Here is a 22,500-nt window from a genome sequence, read left to right as displayed (position 1 = left end):
TAACTTGATCTCTTTCTCCGTTTCCCTCCCCCCCCTCTGTCGCGCTCTCTCTCTCTCTCGGAAAACCTGCTGCAGATGGGACACGCCCACACAGTCCGCGGGAGAAATACACTCTAAAAAATAATGATTTTCTCATGAGTTTTGCCAGACTGTCAAACCTAAATTTATATACTTTGCGACGTTCATCATCGTTCAAATTTGGCTGGTGGCTTATTAACATAGGGTCCTGTGATGTGATGAACTCAAAATGCTAAATAATAAAGAAATATTTCTGGTTTCCAGGGACTTTAAAAAACATAAAGGCTTTGGGTCCAGTGTTTCCAAAAGCAAGATGAATACCTTGTATCACTCTGTTATTATGTCAGTTAAAACGGTTATAATCACACTCTTTGACTCTTTCAGTCTACACATAAATCTATACATAACATGTCTCAATACAGCATGAAAGGTGGGTACATTGTTTGACACAAACATTTCACTTGCACTAGACCACCTGGGGAGTTTGAGCAGAATCCTGAATGCCACCTGAGGTTTTCTCATTGCTATAGGTACACCACAGGTGGGCCGTATACAATGGAGTCCAGTAGCTTCTAAACAATGCCATTTTTACCTCATCAGTGCACACATGTGGAATTGACGTGCCAGCATGTTGGCTTGCGTGCCAGCATGTTGGCTTGCGCGACAGTGCGGTAAACTGTATGGGAAATAAAACTGTATGAAAACTATATGAAAATAAAAATGGTATGTATGAAAATAGAAATGGTCAAATGATAATTTTAGTTGCTATTTGTGAGTTGATATAAATGTAATGTTCTGTAATGTTAAATGGGCATAATGATATTGTCTCATTGATCACAGGGCCCTGGATTGAATCGAATCGAAATCGTATCGTGACTTTGTGATATCAGTATTGTATTGTTGTCCCACAGAATCAATATAATATAGTATCGTGAATGATGAAACTTGTGATTGACACCTCCCACATCCAGGTGTTCCCCGAGCGCGCGGGCAGCAGCGACCTGGGCTTCCTGCAGATCGACTGCCGCGCGCCCAGCAACTCAGACTTCTTCCTGAACTGGGGCTACACGTACCGCGGCGTCATCTTCCCCACGCTACGCAACGCCTTCAAGTCACGTGACCTGGAGAGGCTGTACCAGCGCTACTTCCTGGGTCAGCGCCGCAAGTCTGTGGTGGTGATGAACATCCTGGACGTGGTCACCAAGCTCACGCTGCTCGTGCTCCACCTCACGCTGGCCTCCCAGCCCATGGACCCCATCAAAGGCATGCTGCTGGGCTTCTTCACCGGCATCGAGGTGCGTGCCCACTTGTTCTTCACAATCAATAAGCCATAATTCAATATGATCGTTTATTGTCTTTCAGTGAATCATATCGTGATGATATGCAGATAGTTTAATATCGTGACACACATTTCTGCTGTCTAAATTTATTGACGACATGCACATTTGACTGAAAAACTCACATTTCAGTTTTGTTTGACACCACACGTAGCATTCGGTTGACTAAGTGCGTAAAGGCAAATAATGGAACAGCTAGAACAGTCTGGTAAGTTCTAAAAATGACATCACTTTATGGTAATGCAGCCTTTTGATATTTACGATATTTACAAAATCTAGTCTCATATCATGATATTGATCTAATATTGATATATTGCCCAGCCCAAAAACATCAGCATATACGACAAACAAAATGGCAATAACCACATGATGAAGCACATTGTTTTCAGTTGACTGTATCTCCCTTGTGTCTTGTTGAGGTGGTGATCTGTGCCCTGGTGGTGGTGCGTAAGGACAGCACCTCTCACAGCTACCTGCAGTACAGCGGTGTGGTCACCTGGGGGGCCATGACCACTCAGATGGTGGCAGCCGGGCTGGGCTATGGGCTGCTGGGCGACGGCGTGGGCTACGTGCTCTTCACGCTGTTTGCCACCTACAGCATGCTGCCTCTGCCCCTCACCTGGGCCATCCTGGCTGGCCTCACCACGGCCGCGCTGCACCTCAGCCTACAGCTGCTGCTCAACAAGAACACAGTGCAGCTCTCCACCAACCAGGTAGGCAGCAAAGATACTCTACGTAGACAAGATGACCCCATTACACGCTGCGCCCATGCTATGAAATGGTATACACTTCCTGTCTCCTAAGTGGGTGTGGTCACCCCCCCCCCCCCCAACCTCATTTGGAAGTGTTTGTGAACATGGTGTGGCTGGATCAGAGATGCTCTTCGCTAGTGGTTCATTTGCTTCGCGGTAGTTATTCAGTTTAGTTTCCTAGCGTACATATATTCACAAACACCCTGTGGCAGGTTAACTTGTACGTAAGGCATTCACACCAGCAATTAAAATATGTTTTTATGGTGAAAAATATATTACCTTTTTATGCCTCCGCCGGCGATAGCCAGGCCGGAGGCATTATGGATCCGGGTTGTCCGTCCGTCCGTACGTCCGTACGATGTTTGTTAACGCGATATCTGAGGAATGCCTTGACGGAATTTCATCAAATTTGCCTCAAACATCGACTTAGACTCAAAGATGATCTGATTAGATTTTGGTGGTCAAAGGTCAAAGGTCAAGGTCACTGTGACCTCTCGAACGCCATTTTCAAGCTTGGTAACGCGATATCTCAGGAATGCCTTGACGGAATTTCATCAAACTTGTCTCAAACATCGACTTGGACTCAGGAATGAACTGATTAGATTTTCGTGGTCAAAGGTCAAGGTCACTGTGACCTCACGAATGCCATTCCCAAGTTCGTTAAAGTGATATCTCAAGAACTGCTTGATGGAATTTCTGCCAATCTGGCTCAAACGTCGACTTGGACGCAAGGATGAAAGGATTACATTTTGGTGATCAAAGGTCAAGGTCACTATGACCTCTCCAACGCCATTTTCAAGCTTGTTAACGCCATATCTCAGGAATGCCTTGACGGAATTTCATCAAATTTGCCTCAAACATTAACTTGGCCTCAAGGATGAACTGATTACATTTTGGTGGTCAAACTTCAAGGTCACTGTGACCTCACGAACGCCATTCCCAAGTTGGTTAATACAATATCTCAAGAACGGCTTGATAGAATTTCTTCTGATTTGGCTCAAACATCGACTTGGACGCAAGGATGAACTGATTCCATTTTGGTTATCAAAGGTCAAGGTCACTGTGACCTCTCGAATGCCATTTTCAAGTGTGTGTTTGAGCGTATGGGTGGAGAGAGAGACAACATTAGTTTTCACTCACTACAGCACTACTCACTATTCAATGCACAACCGACAAGCATAACATCAAGCCTATCATTACTGGCTCACTAGTTGTTCATTTTAGCTACAGATTGCCAGCTACTAAAGCTACCAATGAGATCAGATCTCACAAGTGTATTGCTGTAACAGAAATGTCTCGAACAAAGTACATTTTCTCCTGATCTGTCTGTCTGAAAATGCAGTTTAGTGTCAGAATGTTCAGAAGATGTGTGGCTTGTGGAAAATGGGCCCAATATTTACTTTGATGATTATGGGACGAAAGAATCTGTCATAATTTCTGCTCACGTTCACTTCTCTCATTTGAGTGAATAAACTCAGGACGTGCCGCAAGTCTCCTAAAGGGACGTGGCAGAGCCTCCTAAAGGGGCGTGGCAGAGCCAAACCCACGTCACAGATAGAAGTATTGACTCGCAGTTGGGCTGTCTCGCTCTAATAAACCGTCTCTGCAGGGACCCACCACTCCTCCTCCTCTCCTCTCCTCTCCTCTCCTCCCTCTCCTCTCCTCTCCTCTCCTGTCCTCTCCTCTCCTCTCCTCCCTCTCCTCTCTTCTCCTCTCCTCTCCTCTCCTCTTCTCTCCTCTCCTCTCCTCTCCTCTCCTCTGCTCTCCTCCCTCTCCTCTCTCCTCCTCTCTCCTCCTCTCCTCTCCTCTCCTCTCCTCTCCTCTCCTCTCCTCTCCCCTCCTCTCCTCTCCTCTCCTCCCTCTTCTCTCCTCTCCTCTCCTCTCCTCCCCTCGCTCTTCTCCTCTCCTCTCCTCTCCTCTATTCTCCTCTCCTCTCCTCTCCCCTCCTCTTCTCTCCTCTCCTCTCCTCCCCTCCCCTCCTCTCCTCTTCTCTCCTCTCCTCTCCTCTTCTCTTCTCTCCTCTCCTCTCCTCTCCTCTCCTCTCCTCTTCTCTCCCCTCCTCTTCTCTCCTCTCCTCTCCTCCCCTCCTCTCCTCTTCTCTCCTCTCCTCTCCTCTCCTCTCCTCTCCTCTCCTCTCCTCTCCTCTCCTCTCCTCTTCTCTTCTCTTCTCTCCTCTCCTCTCCTCTCCTCTTCTCTCCTCTCCTCTCCTCCCCTCTCTCCTCTCCTCTCCCCTCCCCTCCCCTCCTGTATACTGTCTGGCCTGTGTGTTTGTTTGTCTTTCAGGGCCAACAACCTCCAAACCTCCCACTGACTGATGATCCAGATTGTTATGATTTGGTCCGTGTGACAAATCGTTCAATGTTGGGTCAGGGAACGATCAGCTTAGAGGGAATATTGATCGATGTGATGGGATTTTTGTAGGTTCAGCTTGTATATAGATTTGTGGTGGCGGTTGCTTGATATCTGCTCTTCAGTCTAATAAGAAAAACAGAAATGTGTGGAGCTGAGGTGCAGCATCTTATCTGTATCCCAGGTTGACCTTGCACACAGCCTGCTGTTGGGCTTGAACAGCTGTTTATCTGTTGAGTGTCTATCTCATTCTTGGTTGCCAGGTCTTGATTCAGTCTTGCAGTCTACTCTGGAAAGCTTATATTTATTTCTTAATGAACATTTTATTGACATTTCCAAGCAAAACATACTGTAGGACATGCCGACTACAAACTTACTGTAACCGACAACTAACATGTTAGAATGAAAACCAGACAAGACAGATAAAAAGAAGAAGAAAATAGAAGAGGAAAAAGACTATCTGCACCACCAGCCTGCTGCCTGTGTTGAGTCTTCAGCACCAGTAGCTGTCCACACACAGTAGGGTCCTGAAATGCTCCCACAGTTCAGCTCCCCCTACTGGCAGATATGTGATCCTAAACAGCACAGTCTATTTGGGGCTTGTGCAGAAAGACCTTCAGTGCTGTTTCAGACGGTGGTCACAATGTTGCATTCACTCATCATTAAATAGACCAATGGCAGTTTAACCTTGATACTGGTTTATATCAAGGGACCCTGCATAAGACTGTGTTCCCACAAAGCCCACCTGGGACCCTGCATGAGACTGTGTTCCCACAAAGCCAACCTGGGACCATCTATTCTGTCACCACATTCTTTTAGGAAGGACAATGTTCTGCCCCCTGGAGGTCCACACACCCACTTTGCCAAACTCTTACAATGGCTGTCAGACAGTGACTCATGTTTCAGATTGACGATGTGATGACGCAATAATAAGAATAAGAATAATAATCGTAATATTAATAATAATAATAATAATAATAATAATAATAATAATAATAATAAGCAATAATTCTCACCTGTGTAGCATTTGTGTAGGATCTTGAGATCATTGTCACTTTAAACTGAAGAAGCTTTGAAGTCAGGGGCTCCTAAACTTTACACACCCACAAAATAGATCCTTATTTGAGGAGGAACCTTATTTGAGAAGGTGTTTTGTCAGGTAGGTATAAAGAAGTCATCATCCTTAAAATCCCCTCATTTCCTGTATAAGAAGGGCATTACTTCCTGTATAAGAAGGGCATTACTAGCCAGATTAAGGGTTCTCTATCTTTCTTGGGGAGCCCTTGGGGCGCTCCGGGGGGTCGTCCTGGTCCACGGCCCTCCTTATACTGGAGGTGACAGTCTGTGTTTGACTCACATATCCACACTTTAGGAACGCACTGGAACACCACATCCACTGCAAAAGCATGAAGCTTCATTTATGCTTAATCTCTCAGCAGATATGACGTCAGAAGAGACCTCCACACTTTTGTTGGGTGTCGCCTCGCCTCGCCTACCTGGAGGATTTAGTTCTGTCGCGGGGAGAGAGAGAGAGTTCTGTCAGTGTAATGGGGCCTGACAGCCAGGCTCGCTGCTCCACTGGGGAGACACACAGGGTTCTGTGTGGAGGTCCGGAGACACATAGGGTTCTGTGTGGAGGTCTGGAGACACAGGGTTCTGTGTGGAGGTCTGGAGACACACAGGGTTCTGTGTGGAGGTCTGGAGACACACAGGGTTCTGTGTGGAGGTCTGGAGACACACAGGGTTCTGTGTGGAGGTCCGGAGACACACAGGGTTCTGTGTGGAGGTCTGGAGACACAGGGTTCTGTGTGGAGGTCTGGAGACACACAGGGTTCTGTGTGGAGGTCTGGAGACACACATGGTTCTGTGTGGAGGTCTGGAGACATACAGGGTTCTGTGTGGAGGTCTGGAGACACATAGGGTTCTGTGTGGAGTGAGTCGTTGTCTGTCAGTACAGACAGGAGGGCTACTGGTTGTGTTTGCATGTAGGACTGGGTCAACATGTTCTGACAGTGATGGCACGTGTGTGTGTGTGTGTGTGTGTGTGTGTGTGTGTGTGTGTGTGTGTGTGTGTGTGTGTGTGTGTGTAACCGACGGGAGAGATCGAGGGACGCTGCTGCTTAAAGGAGGGGGCGGAGCTCTCTGTTACCATGGAGACTACTGAAAACCTGCCGCCCAAGTATAAATTAGAAACACTGCAATTACTTTATTTCGAGAGACAAATGTCGAGCGGCCGACCATAAATCAACCTTTAGTCACAGCGAAATGCGATGCTGCTATTGGACAGGACCTGGCTCAGTTTACACCTCATATACATTACAGCTGTTCACTGTTTTTAGCCCTGCTTCAATATTTCCTCCACCTTGTTTGCTGTCAATAATATAATAATATAACAGCGCTGGAGTGTTTTCAACCGGCTGAATGACACGGTGTCACACTGAACGTGCTTTGAAATGAAGCCGGTGAAGCCGGTGCTGTGTTCGTTTGTTAAGGATGTGATTGTCTAGTGACCGAAAGCCCCCATTTAAAAAAAGTTTGAAACATTAATTGTCAATAATAAGGAGAGAGAGTCAGAGGGAGAGAGAGAGAGAGAGAGAGAGTCAGAAAGAGAGAGAGAGAGAGAGAGTCAAAGAAAGAGAGAGAGAGAGAGAGAGAGAGAGAGAGAGTCAGAGGGAGAGAGAGAGAGAGAGAGTCAGAGAGAGAGAGAGAGTCAGAGGGAGAGATGAGAGAGAGAGAGAGAGAGTCAGAAAGAGAGAGAGAGTCAAAGAAAGAGAGATGAGAGAGAGAGAGAGAGTCAGAAAGAGAGAGAGAGTCAAAGAAAGAGAGATGAGAGAGAGAGAGAGAGTCAGAAAGAGAGAGAGAGAGAGTCAAAGAAAGAGAGATGAGAGAGAGAGAGTCAGAAAGAGAGAGAGAGAGTCAAAGAAAGAGAGATGAGAGAGAGAGAGAGTCAGAAAGAGAGAGAGAGAGAGTCAAAGAAAGAAAGAGAGAGAGAGAGAGTCAAAGAAAGAGAGATGAGAGAGAGAGAGAGAGTCAGAAAGAGAGAGAGAGAGAGTCAAAGAAAGAGAGATGAGAGAGAGAGAGTCAGAAAGAGAGAGAGAGAGAGTCAAAGAAAGAGAGATGAGAGAGAGAGAGAGTCAGAAAGAGAGAGAGAGAGTCAAAGAAAGAAAGAGAGAGAGAGAGAGTCAAAGAAAGAGAGATGAGAGAGAGAGAGAGAGTCAGAAAGAGAGAGAGAGAGAGTCAAAGAAAGAGAGATGAGAGAGAGAGAGTCAGAAAGAGAGAGAGAGAGAGTCAAAGAAAGAGAGATGAGAGAGAGAGAGAGTCAGAAAGAGAGAGAGAGAGAGTCAAAGAAAGAAAGAGAGAGAGAGAGAGTCAAAGAAAGAGAGATGAGAGAGAGAGAGAGAGTCAGAAAGAGAGAGAGAGAGAGTCAAAGAAAGAGAGATGAGAGAGAGAGAGAGAGAGAGAGAGAGTATTGCAGGACAGTGAATCCAAATATGACTCATTGCTGCGCTGGCTGATGTCTGTTTAACTGATGCAGTCCCATTATGATGCAAACCTCCACGTCCCACAGGAAGCAGTCCATTATAAAAGACAGAGCTGTCCCATACAGGAAGCAGTCCATTATAAAAGACAGAGCTGTCCCATACAGGAAGCAGTCCATTATAAAAGACAGAGCTGTCCCATACAGGAAGCAGTCCATTATAAAAGACAGAGCTGTCCCATACAGGAAGCAGTCCATTATAAAAGACAGAGCTGTCCCATACAGGAAGCAGTCCATTATAAAAGACAGAGCTGTCCCATACAGGAAGCAGTCCATTATAAAAGACAGAGCTGTCCCATACAGGAAGCAGTCCATTATAGTCCCTCATTTAACAATCCAGTTGGGAGTGGACTCAGTCGAGGCAGTTTGTCGCACTTCCTGCTTCCAGTGCGTTTAGGTCTTAAGCATTCAGTTTGTAAGGGATTATTTTTGTCAACCAAGAACGTCAATTGCCTTTTATGATTTCAAAAGAACCATATTTTTATTTTTATTTTGTGCTTGTAATCATGTTTGAATGGTGGATAGGATACGGGATACCACAGGAGAGTTATGGTGAACAAGTGAAATGTCTCCATACATGTGTGATGTTTGTCGTTTGAAGGGCACAGATGAGTGTATTAATTAGCTAGCGCCCACGCTGTGCTAAGTATTAGCTCATGTCATTATTATAAGTATTAGCTCGCTGGAAACCCTGTGGGTGGGAGGGATTATTATGATGATAGCTTTATGGTTTATTAGTGGACTTGAGAAGGCTTTGAGATCAGAGCTTGACATGAACGTCTTCATCCCCGGCTGTGACATGCGAGTGGCGTGGTTATTCTCTCCGACGGGCGGGTTGGATGCGTGGAGCGGAGCGGAGCAGGCGGGCGGAGCAAGGATTAGGCTCTGTGTCATTTAACATCATGACATCATTTCACATGGACTCAAGCAATGCTAAGCTGCTCTTGTTAATGATGTTGGGTTAAGGCTGTTTTCAACATACAGTATCATGAGGAGAGAGGAGGAGAGATCGTCTTCATTAGTTTCTCTCCAGGGAAACTATCGTAAAGCTACGGAGCCCCGGAGTGGCCATCAGTAGAAAAATAATGTATGTCATGGCCGCCATTTACGGTAACGTGCGCAGGATATGCAATTCGTTATGTCAATTTCCTTTTTACGTGCGGACAAATTTGCCTTTTAAGTTGCATTTTTTTCCCTAAACTGCACTAGAGTTTAAGGAAAGCGAGGGAACGAATTGTATCCCGTGTGCACAAATGGACTAAAACTTGTGCTGGCCTTGTGAAGTGGATTTCCCCCGGGACGTGGAACAGCACTGAATCTCCCCCGTCAAAGCCCTGCGTCTGGGCGTCTTCCCCGTCCTCCTGCTCCCTCTCTCCGCTCCGCTCCGCTCCAGGTTTTCTAGCCTCCCATCGATCAGGCTGCGTCTGCTCCTCCAGCCTCTCTGCTCCTGTGTGCCGCTCCACACTTTGTCTCTGGCCTGCACACTCCTGTATTGACCTACAGGACAACATCACATCCTATCTTCTCACTCGCTATACAAGAAACACACCTGACTCTGCTCTCCCACTGACTGACTGACTGCTCTATTGATGTCTGCCTGTGGACATTAAGCGTTTGCTCATTTTACTCGCTGTTCAATGAACAGAGGCGTAAATAAGAGGTTGTTCTGGGGAGAGCCAGTGTGTGTGTGTGTGTGTGTGTGTGCGTGTGCGTGGGTGTGTGTGTGTGTGTGTGTGTGTGTGTGTGTGTGTGCGTGTGCGTGTACGTGTGCGTGTGTGTGTGTGTGTGTGTGTGTGCGTGTGCGTGTGTGTGTGTGAGAGACTGTGAAGTGTGTGCATGGCATACATGGGGTTGTGTGTGTATGTTAATGAGTGTGTGTTCTACTGAAGCTAAAAGCATTGTGAGGAGTCAATAGCGCTGTATCATCTCTCATTCATTCATCTCTCTATATAGACACTCTCACACACACACACACACACACACGCACGCACACACACACACACACTCTCACACGCACACATGCAGGCACGCACGCACGCACGCACACACACACACTCTCACACACACACATGCAGGCCCGCACGCATGCACGCACACACGCACACACACACTCTCACACACACACACACACACACACACACACACACACACACGCACACACACACACACACTCAGACACACACACACACACACACACACACACACACACACACACTCTCACACACACACACACACACACACACACACACACACACACACGCACGCACACACACACACACACACACACACACGCACAGTGAGCTTCATACGATTAGCCGTTCTTCAAGCTTGCTGCATTTTCCTCTGTCAAGGTCAAAGCCAGCTTACCTGGAGCTCCGGCTGCACAGAGGAGATAGAGGGGGAAAGGCTAAAGTCGACTACATGCGTGTATTTCAGCACACACAGATGAACCAAAATTGAAGAATTATTTTGTGAATTTTAACAGAAAAATGGCTGTTCAACCAGTTTCACGCTGCCAGCCAATCACGGCCTAGACAATTTCCATATCTGTCAATGTTGAAAGGCGCAGTGTGCTTCGGCTCTGTGCTTTCATTTTCAGAGTCTCAACCGGCTCATGCATGCCTACATTATCATTTGTGTAGGTAAATACATGGCACATTCATAAAACAAAAAAATAGAGAGATTTCTCCGCGGTATCGTGACACTACCCAGTATCGTGATACTTTGGCTGGTATAGTATCGCAGGGTAAAATCTTGGTATCGTGACAACACTAATATATATGGATATATGTATATGTGATGTGACACAAAAATGCTATTTATTATTTTGGCCGGTAAAAAGGATGCTTGGGCGGTGGATTATTTTGTCTATCTAGCGGCCACTTGGCCGGTGAGTCAAACAGTTAATTTGGGTCTTTGTCCAGGAAGCATCCTACCTGGCAACCCGCCAGCTCATTAATTCAGGCTCCTTCATTATTCATGAGGGCTGTGATGAGGATGAGAGGCAGGATCAATCTATGCTTTCCTCAACCTCATTAAGTATTTATGTTAGAGACAGATTAGACAATAGCTTGAGACTCCATGCATGAAGAGACGTCAGACTTGTCTTGAGATCTTGTGTTTGTGTAAAGGACTTGGATTGAAAGTGATATTTGTTCCAGCAGACGACTGAATTTAAATTCTGTTTGTATGGAATGATTGAATTGATTGAAGTTTGCATTGACAAACATGACGTGTGTAAAACATGACGTGTGTACTCCCGTGGCACAATTCAAACAGGATTTTTAAAAAGTGATGTATCTCTCCGTTCATCACCACACGCTGGTACAGGGAGAAAAGCAGGAAGTGACGTTCACTTTGGCCCTCTATAGACGACTTAGGGCTCTATCTTCCCAAAAGCGCTAATTTAGCGTTTGCGCTCGTTTAACGCCGTGCGCGATGCAAATTGGGGGCAGACACAAGCGCATGCCTGTGATAATTGTACTGGGCATTGGCTGCAACAAGCCAAAGCAGGCGTTTCAGCGCTAAAATGTGGGATTGATGGCATTACCCTATCGTCAGCAGCGCGCAATTACTTTGCGCTAAGAGCTTTGAAAATGACCTCTTACGCATAGTCTCTTAGAACAGACGAGTTGGCTTCCGCAATTTTCAAATGCTTCCACCATACCGTCTGTAGTTCGTGGGGGAGAATCATGCACCAACCGGAATGGGAAGTAGAAAGGCGGGTTTTCCGCTCATTAGTCCAATCAGAATCCAATATGCCGCATTTTTCGTGGACACACGTGTCGTGATTGGTCGGATTCCGTCGAACTTCTTTCCTGTCTGAAGGTTTTTTTCCCAACTTCCTTGTGCATGTTCTGGGGGTGTAACGTACAGACTGTATAGCTGCATTCGCCGGATGTAGATGAGACAGTCTGTTTTAAGAGACTATCTTACGCACAAATACCTCTCTGTGCTGAGTGCTCTGCACGGAGATTATGGCTGCGCTCCCAGCGCAGAGCGGTATTTGCACAGTGGAAAGTGGAATTCCTTTTGGATATGTCATTAAGCACAGCCTTGCCATGCCAAGACATCAAATTATGCTGCTAAAATTGGGTATTAGCAGATAATTCAGTGAGGCAATCAACTATAACTCACTGAGAAACTTTTATCACATCGCAAAGAGGGAAATTAATTGAGAAAACTTGTTGGACAATGCACATAGGCTATTTACCTTCATAAGCCGGAGGGTCGTTGGCACCACAGACGATCTGTCAATAAGCTTCCTCTGTCCTCGCACGAGTGAGTACACTCTATTACGCATGGAGAGAATTACAGCATATTGCATGCCTCGTGCAAACAGCCATTGCAAGACGTGAATCTGATTGGTTTTGATTGACGTAATGCCCAGCCTTGTCTGGCCACGCCTGTGAATAATTATGGTACTTAAGACCGTCCAAATCCCGTTTGCGCAGGCATTTTGGGGCGCAGATGATTTTGGCACGGCTCTAATTTGCGCTTGCGACACCTGCCGTGAACCTTTCCGCATCCCGGCCGAGAATTGCATCCCCAACATATTTCGGGGCTGTTTTAACTGAGAAATCAGGGAGGTCACGTCTACCAGACAATTATATCACTTTTAAACAGTTACATTTCTGTATAAATCATTACAAGTATGCTCCCGTGAGGTGGGGATGCTTTTTTTTGCTGCTCGGCGGGGGAGCAAAACTCGGCAGAACACCTGGCGGACGGCGCAAGGCGGAATGCTATCTTCCGTGCCTTAAGGCACACGCAAACAGGTGCGCAAGCGCTATATATAGCGCCTGTCGGAAGATGGAGCTCTTACAGTTTAACACAGCACACACTGACATACAACTACAACATGTTTACGTTGTAGCTACAAAGTGACAGCCAGAAGAAGAATATGGATTAAAGGATAATAACACACAGTTAAAGGCAGAGATAAAACAGAGATGAAGGCTTGATTGAGTGTGTGGCTCCAGGCCATCATGGACAGGCTTCACAGCAGGCCTCATCAGGTTGGCCTTGGCCACAGTTTGTCTGGCTTGATTGTCAGTGTGGGAGAGTCACAGGTCTGGCCTGGACTCATCTCCTCACCCCTCCACCACCCTGGCCTCAGTGTGGGAGAGTCACAGGTCTGCCCTGGACTCATCTCCTCACCCCTCCACCACCTGGACTCATCTCCTCACCCCTCCACCACCTTGGACTCATCTCCTCACCCCTCCACCACCCTGGACTCATCTCCTCACCCCTCCACCACCCTGGCCTCTGAAAAGCTTTTGTGTTGTTTCAGAGCCAGAACAGTCTCCTGCCTCCATATATCACACCTCATGTAGTTTTACAATAGAGTGCCAAAGTCACACCCTCTTCCAGGCTAGGCATACAAACCAAGGGATTTCATCCGCCCATTCATTTTTCCATTTAGACATTTTCATAAAATGCTTATAAAAATTGTTGTACAGTACTTGGTCAAACCAGGCGATTCAGCTACATTTAGAATCAGGAGAGTGTGTATGACATTTCACAAATTTCTTTTTGGTGGGGGGGTTTTGCTCCAAGTGAAATGTTATATAGTAGACTCTCCTGATTCTTGTCCGGCTGCTCCGTATCATCTATCTATCATCAATCTGTCAAAACGGACGGCCTTCAGATTTTTCTGTCAAATGATGTAAATGACAGAGAATAGTCAGTAACGTGGTTGCTTGTAATGTTAGGGATTGAAGTGTATACTATTGTTGCGCTTACTGTAAAGTCTGTGTGGATGAAAAGACTCACTGTACGTCTGTGTGTGGATGAGAGGAGCAGTTCATGTGAAATGTATAATGTGTGTGTTGACCCTCAAAGTTACCTGCAAGTCATTCACTTTTGATTTCTCCCTCCCCTCCCCTCCATTACGGCCTGCCTCCCCTCCATTACGGCCTGCCTCCCCTCCATTACGGCCTGGCGGCAACACATTGATCTCAATGAAAGCCTTCCGCTCCGTCCCCATCACTAAAGTGTGCTGACAACACCTTGTTGTCCCTGAATGTATCCCCGTCACTAAACTGTGCTGACAACACCTTGTTGTCCCTGAATGTGTCGCTGCCAGCACTCGTTCTGCCAATGAGACGGTGAAATGCTTTGTTGGACATTCTTAAATCAAAGGAATACAGGAGTCTAATAGTCAGTGTCATGAAAGTCTGTGAATTCTCTGAACGCTTTTAAGAACCTTCTGAAAAGTTATTGCTGAGTAAGCTAGCTTAACGTGTTGAGCGTTTCGTTGTATCTCTTGTTTCTTTTTATTCTTGATTGTTCTGTATTGTTTATATGCTGTTATGTGTCACTGTATTTCCTGTTTTCTAACACCAGGGACCATGTTGGAAATAAGTGTCCGCACTTTTACATGTCAATATCCATAATCAAATCAATCAATCAATCAATCAATCAATCAATCAATCAATCAATCAAAGATTTGACTTTGACAGCTTGGAGGTTTTCTGCACATGAAGCTTATGATTCTTGAGGAGATGTTCCGTGGTCAGACATGGTGAGAACATAATATGAGAGCATATTGAGAGAGGTTTTGGGCTCAGAGTGAGAGTGATTTTCAGATTACTCTTCACATGGAAGGTGATTTCAGACAGGATTACCTCCCAGCGTTAATCTATTCATAGCGCCGGGCACCAGCCAGCAGCGCTTGGTTCTCTGCTCTGGAGTCAGCGTTTAATGAGATTAGCGTTTTGTTTTCTTTACAGGGACTGACTCAGCTGTCATGGTGAAAATGTTTTTTACAGGGACTGACTCAGCTGTCATGGTGAAAATGTTTTTTTACAGGGACTGACTCAGCTGTCATGGTGAAAATGTTTCTTTACAGGGACTGACTCAGCTGTCATGGTGAAAATGTTTCTTTACAGTGACTGACTCAGCTGTCATGGTGAAAATGTTTTTTTACAGGGACTGACTCAGCTGTCATGGTGAAAATGTTTCTTTACAGGGACTGACTCAGCTGTCATGGTGAAAATGTTTCTTTACAGTGACTGACTCAGCTGTCATGGTGAAAATGTTTCTTTACAGGGACTGACTCAGCTGTCATGGTGAAAATGTTTCTTTACAGGGACTGACTCAGCTGTCATGGTGAAAATGTTTCTTTACAGGGACTGACTCAGCTGTCATGGTGAAAATGTTTTTTTACAGGGACTGACTCAGCTGTCATGGTGAAAATGTTTCTTTACAGGGACTGACTCAGCTGTCATGGTGAACATGTTTCTTTACAGGGACTGACTCAGCTTTCATGGTGAACATGTTTCTTTACAGGGACTGACTCAGCTGTCATGGTGAAAATGTTTTTTTACAGGGACTGACTCAGCTGTCATGGTGAAAATGTTTCTTTACAGGGACTGACTCAGCTGTCATGGTGAAAATGTTTCTTTACAGGGACTGACTCAGCTGTCATGGTGAAAATGTTTTTTTACAGGGACTGACTCAGCTGTCATGGTGAAAATGTTTCTTTACAGGGACTGACTCAGCTGTCATGGTGAACATGTTTCTTTACAGGGATTGACTCAGCTGTCATGGTGAACATGTTTCTTTACAGGGACTGACTCAGCTGTCATGGTGAAAATGTTTTTTACAGGGACTGACTCAGCTGTCATGGTGAAAATGTTTCTTTACAGGGACTGACTCAGCTGTCATGGTGAAAATGTTTCTTTACAGGGACTGACTCAGCTGTCATGGTGAAAATGTTTCTTTACAGGGACTGACTCAGCTGTCATGGTGAAAATGTTTTTTACAGGGACTGACTCAGCTGTCATGGTGAAGATGTTTTTTTTACAGGGACTGACTCAGCTGTCATGGTGAAAATGTTTCTTTACAGGGACTGACTCAGCTGTCATGGTGAAAATGTTTCTTTACAGGGACTGACTCAGCTGTCATGGTGAAAATGTTTTTTTACAGGGACTGACTCAGCTGTCATGGTGAAAATGTTTTTTTACAGTGACTGACTCAGCTGTCATGGTGAAAATGACTTTATATTTTGCACTTTATCATTTGTGATTGTTTTTCTTGATTGTATATCTTCTACTATTCATGTGAGCGCTGCGCTGCATACTTACTGCACTAAGACACATTCAGTTTGTAATCTGATTACTTACTGTGGCTATGAAAGGTATTTGACAAAGTGTCAACATAGGAGCAGTTGAACTTGGGAATGAGTTTCTCTCTCTTTTCTCTTTGCTTTCCTCTGGTCACCTTCAGCTTCCACTGGCAAGTGCTGCTGTTCTTATTATTATTATGATTATTTTATTATTCTATCGCTTTTTGTCTCTCATTTTTGCCTTATTTACCGCTTGCCTTATGCTGTATTTTCAATTCAATTCAATTCAAACTTTATTCCAGACACACATGGAGTCCATAGAGTACATACATATTATCAACATCACACAACAAATTATACAGTTAAAAAAAAAAGTGAGAGAAATAACAAACATAAGATCATAAATAGAGGCTGACTCTCCAGTGTTTACGCAGCCTGGAAGAGAACCGAGGACAGCTCTTCCCAGGATTGACTATATCCTCAATAATACTGTTCTGACTCATCCAGGCGAGACATGAATCCATACATAGAATGCCTTAAGAGAGCCTCACATGTGTGGATTCCACACGTTACAAACAAGTGACTGGCAGTGTATATTTACATACATAAGTATTACTGTAGTGACTATATAGCTACACTGTACATGCACTATGTCTTGTAATGGAGCCTCTAGCATAAGAATTTCACACATGTACAACAGAGTGACAGTAAATCAGTTGAATGTTGGTGCAGTATAAAGCATCACAGACTGCTGTACATGATTCTCCTCCAGTCTACAGCTGTCCCTTCCTTCACCTTCAGCTGCTGTGTTGTGTTGATGCTAAGCTAAGAGGAATAGAGTTGTTTCTGAGTGGAGTCAGAGCTTCCTGTGTTTGTACTGATGTACCGGCCATCACTTCTCCACACACAAACGCACTCTTTGATGCAATTTCTACCAAGAGTTTTCTGCCGAAAAGCAAGCGATGTGAACTTATACATATTTAAATAGCTAAAAAAATGAATTTTATATCAAAGGAGTGTGTGTGTGTGTGTGTGTGTGTGTGTCTGTGTGTGTGTGTGTGTGTGTGTGTGTGTGTGTGTGTGTGTGTGTGTGTGTGTGTGTGTCTGTGCGTGTGTATGTGGTCTAGAAGGGGCTATAGTTGTTTTTTGTTATTCTCCAGTGCTGTCAGAATGCTGTATGTGAATTTAGTGGAGCTGTTGTTAATATTTGAATAGTCTCATTATTTAAACAGCAGCGTTTTTGGGAAGACCCAGAGCTAGAATACTAATGCATATTCCACATATTATTTTATGTCTTCACATAACATGATCTGAACCCTAATATACTCAGTTCTTACCTTTTATATAACCTTATAAGAACTGGTCTAGTCTCGCTTAACAGACTCCGTTTCAGCGAGAGAGAGAGTCCGACTGCTCTTACTCTCTCTCTGGTCTAGCAGGAAAAAAGGTCTGTCATCTTTACGACCATCCACCCAAAGTACCAAACAGCTTTATTGCACAATCCACATCTTACTTCAAAACCTGCCATTTTCGGACGCCCGGGTGGTGTCTGGGTAACCAAACACGAAAAGCGCTTTATCTCGAGAACCGTTCGTCCGATCAACTTCAAACTTGGGGAATGTGCTTAGAGGGCCCTGACGGATTGCACCGCCTGCTTTCGTGCAATTCGGCATAGCACCACCTACTGGCCAATCTGGGAACCCAGTCTCTTCTGGGACAGCCCTACCTTTTTTCCCAGCTTCCTGTACAGCGCTCCTCTCCTGTCACCGTCACGTCTTTGATCAGGCTGATAATCTAGTAACACAAACACAAAGGTTAGTACAGTAGTACATAGGGCTGGGCAATATAATCGATACGGCAATATATCGCGATATTTTATTTCCCGATACTGTATCGATACTTGGACGCCAAGTATCGAATATTATCGGATATTATTATTATTATTATTTTTTTTTTTTGCAGGCCATGCCATGCCAGGCCTCTGCATCTGGTGATTCCCACCCCTAATCGATACTGTATCGATATTTCCCATATCGATGCGTTCAGTAACACTCAACACTCAGTAGTTTTGACTAAATTTGTCCACTAACTTATCAGTATAAAGTGATGTACATATTATTACACTACCTGGGTGGTACACAGTGTGTTGTATCTTTAGCTCTATTATTTAATTTTGAGTAAATTCGGTAGAATATCGCAATATATCGCAATATGTATCGCATCGCAATATATCGTGATACAATCGTACCGTGACCCGAGTATCGTGATACGTATCGTATCGTGAGATCCTTGCCAATACCCAGCCCTAGTAGTACAGCGTGATAACCCGCAGCAGCCTTCAGTGTCATTGAGATTTGAATTGAAAGCGTGGAGCACAGCAGCACAGTAGAGCCATGTTCTTTGCAGCACACACAGAGAGCCAGAGGACACAGCAGCACAGTAGAGCCATGTTCTTTGCAGCACACACAGAGAGCCAGAGGACACAGCAGCACAGTAGAGCCATGTTGTTTGCAGCACACACAGAGAGCAAAGTGAGTGCAGCACGTTCACAACATATTGGAGACGATCTCAGTTTTCATCACTGCTCATTTAGAGATGAAGCGCTGTAGCAGCCACGCCCTCATGCAGGCCGGACGTGTAGCAGCCACGCCCTCATGCAGGCCGGACGTGTCATCTTAGTCATTTGAGTCGCTAATCCAATTAGCACTTTGGCTGTGAGACTGGAGGTGTCGAGGACTCTGGCAACACTGCTTTCACATGTCAATGGAATGCTGTGACTTAGTGTGAATGGTGTCTACAGAGATGGGAAGTAACTACGTAGCCTACAACTACTCCATGACTGTACTTAAAGGTATACTATGCAAAAGTACACTTTTTTAAATCATTATAGAAAAGTTTCCCCTCAAAAACATCAATTCTGACGCACACAATATTGTGGCAGTGTGTTCATGTGGACAGACGTAGCCCCATGTGTGTATTTTTGTGTTCAGATATTGTTGTGTTCTGTGTTTATGTGGTCGAGTGAGCTTGATAATACATGGGGAGAGAGAGCGCCAGAAAACCGTTGAAACACAGGGATTAACTGATAGTTCCACAGCGGTTATGTTATAAATATATATAATATATGTATTGGTCCGAAAAAATAAACGCTGCAATAACGCTCAGCAAAACTTCACCATTGGTATGCACGGTTGCATTGACGTGCGAATATTATTGACGTGCGAATTAATCGCATGAAAATAACGCTCCCGAGGACCTTTAGGCTAACTTCTAGTCATTGAAATCCTAGTGAAATCACACAATTTACTGGGGATCCCCCTGCGAGCCCCTGGTCAAACTGACGTTGGAGTATATAGTAGGTCTAGCTGGAGTATATAGTAGGTCTAGCTGGAGTATATAGTAGGTCTAGCTGGAGTATATAGTAGATCTAGCTGGAGTATATAGTAGGTCTAGCTGGAGTATATAGTAGGTCTAGCTGGAGTATATAGTAGGTCTAGCTGGAGTATATAGTAGGTCTAGCTGGAGTATATAGTGGGTCTAGCTGGAGTATATAGTGGGTCTAGCTGGAGTATATAGTGGGTCTAGCTGGAGTATATAGTAGGTCTAGCTGGAGTATATAGTAGGTCTAGCTGGAGTATATAGTAGGTCTAGCTGGAGTATATAGTAGGTCTAGCTGGAGTATATAGTAGGTCTAGCTGGAGTATATAGTAGGTCTAGCTGGAGTATATAGTAGATCTAGCTGGAGTATATAGTAGGTCTAGCTGGAGTATATAGTAGGTCTAGCTGGAGTATATAGTAGGTCTAGCTGGAGTATATAGTAGGTCTAGCTGGAGTATATAGTAGGTCTAGCTGGAGTATATAGTAGGTCTAGCTGCTGTCGGCAAGGCTCCAAGTGGAGGCTGACGTTGTAGCATGTTTTCCACATTAGTGTTATCTACATCATGTGTAAAGGCCAGCCCTCCCTCCAGACACAGTAGCTCTTCTGATGTTGTGTCAAATGTGTTTTCATCACAATTATCAAGACATTAATTCTCAGACAACAATTGAGAGCATCACAGAGAAGACAGGCAGCCTTTATGCATATGACTTTGTGTGCAGAGTGAGAACACATGTCACAAAGAGAGAGAGAGAGAGAGAGAAATAGAGAGAGAGAGAGACAGAGAGAGAGAGAGAGAGAGACAGAGAGAGAGAGAGAGAGAGAGAGAGAGAGACAGAGAGAGAGAGAGAGAGTGAGCGAGCGAGCAGCAAAGCCATGTCATTATTCTTCTCACACTCACTTTGTCAAACACCTAATATAAAACATTGTGACTTAGTGAAAGTCAGTGAAAGCTGTTAAACCAGCAGGAAGGAACTCTAACATCTGATGATGTGTTGGCCTGGTTTAATAATCCAACCCAGTTTTCCTTAACCACTCTCAACAACATCCTCATAGAACGCGTCCACTCATACAAATACCTTGGCATCTGGCTAGATGACTCCCTCAGCTTTAACACTCACATCAGTAAACTTCAATCCCACATCAAATCCAAGCTTGGCTTCCTTTACAGAAACAAACTCTGCTTTACTCACTCCTCCAGAATCTCCATTTTCAAATCATGCATTCTTCCCGCCTTTGATTATGGTGATGTCATTTACCAACATGCTTCAAAAACCACGCTTGCCAAACTGGATACCCTCTACCACTCAGCCATCAGATTCGCCACCGGAGCTGCCTACCGTACTCACCACTGCTCTCTTTACAGTCAAATAAGCCTCACCTCTCTCCAAGCCAGACGTGAGTCACATTGGTACACCCTGATCTACAAAGCACTCACTGGACACACCCCAGCCTATCTATCCAATCTTCTGCACATCTCCACATCTACTTACAACCTCAGATCCAACGCGGTCATCACTCTCGCCGTCCCCAAAACCAAGAACTCCTTTGGTAGCAAAGCCTTCCACTCTGCTGCTGCATCTGCTTGGAATGGGCTCAACAAATCACTTCAGCTGGACCAGTTTGTTGTCCTGGCTGCCTTTGGCAGTATATTGAAGTCATTTTTAACACATGCTTGCAATTGCCAATTGTCCTGACTCCCCTGCCCCGTCTCCTAACCCTGCACTACCTGTATGTTTTGTTTGTCCTGTCTGTTAAGTCTAAGACTTGCTGTGTGACTTTTTTGTGCTAAATGATTTTTAACACTGTCTATATTTGTTTTTATTTGTATTGATTCTATTTTTGTGTATGCCTCTATGCCCTCTTGGCCAGGTCATTATTGTAAAAGAGAATGTGTTCTCAATAATCTACCTGGTAAAATAAAGGAAATGATGATGGTTTGACACAAAGCTAGACCAAGCTTATACCAGCTAGAGGTTTATCCAACCTACACTATTCAGCTACAGTAGCAGTGGTGTAAAGTAAATAAGTACAAATACTTTGTTACTGTACTTGAGTATTTTTAAGTACTATCTGTACTTAACTTGACTATTTATTTTTCTTTCAACTTTCACATTTACTCCACTACATTCCGGTAATAAAATCTATACTTTTTACTTCGATACATTTCCAAAAAGTATCTTCGTTACTCGTTTGCGGGAAAAGTGCCCTGGGAACAGCAAATGACTGTTGTTGCATGTACTGTATAGAGTATAATCTGCTCTGAGAGCAGCATTGTTTCTGGAGCCTCTGGGAGCAGCTAGCGTTATAGCTAGTGAACTAGCTAGCTGCTATAGCTGTCTGCTATGCTGAAAGTGTTTAGAGACGTTTTGAACTGTTTACCATCTTATTCTGATTAAAAAACAGTTTATAAAGTTTTACCTGGCAGGTATCTCTGCTGCTCAGCACTTCTGAATGGGAATGGACTCGATGCAATATGGCTGCGTTCATGAATGCATAATTCCAATGAACCCGCCTCCTGCTCTCACTGATTAGACCAATGATTAAACCAATGATATTGAATGCTGCCCTCAGAAGGCATTCCAATGACTATTATAACTCACATCTGCGTTGAAACACAGGTGAAGTTAACTCCTCCCCCTCATGCCAGGTGAAACACAGGTGAAGTTAACTCCTCCCCCTCATGCCAGGTGAAACACAGGTGAGATTTGTCCATAATTATAACACACAGGGAGATTACTGACACAGCGGCATAGCAGCCTTCTTCCAAAACAGCTGAAGTCAGTGGGGACCAGTTCTTCACAGTTCCAAAAATACCTATATTATATTTAGTGACAATCTGAACTATATTATATTTACACCATGTTAGTGACAATCTGAACTATATTATATTTACACCATCACTTAGTGACAATCTGAACTATATTATATTTACACCATGTTAGGGACAATCTGAACTATATTATATTTACACCATGTTAGTGACAATCTGAACTATATTATATTTACACCATGTTAGTGACAATCTGAACCATATTATATTTACACCATGTTAGTGA

General features: G+C 44.6%; 1 protein-coding gene across 1 annotated transcript in view; it reads left to right on the top strand.

The window, feature by feature from the left end:
- The window catches only part of adcy8 (adenylate cyclase 8 (brain)), a gene marked incomplete at both ends in the record, with an annotated part of 56,004 nt that overhangs the window by 3,543 nt on the left and 29,961 nt on the right, over nucleotides 1-22,500 (top strand). Inside the window, 2 exons of the mRNA XM_083658940.1 lie at nucleotides 990-1,313; nucleotides 1,775-2,068. Of these exons, the coding sequence (XP_083515066.1) occupies nucleotides 990-1,313; nucleotides 1,775-2,068 (618 nt within the window). The remainder of the gene's footprint in view (nucleotides 1-989; nucleotides 1,314-1,774; nucleotides 2,069-22,500) is intronic.

The sequence above is a fragment of the Poromitra crassiceps genome (assembly GCF_964638095.1).
Source record: "Poromitra crassiceps genome assembly, chromosome: 23".
Taxonomy (NCBI): Eukaryota; Metazoa; Chordata; class Actinopteri; order Beryciformes; family Melamphaidae; genus Poromitra; species Poromitra crassiceps.
Note: the sequence above shows the minus strand (reverse complement) of the source record. Positions and strands in the feature narration are given on the sequence as shown.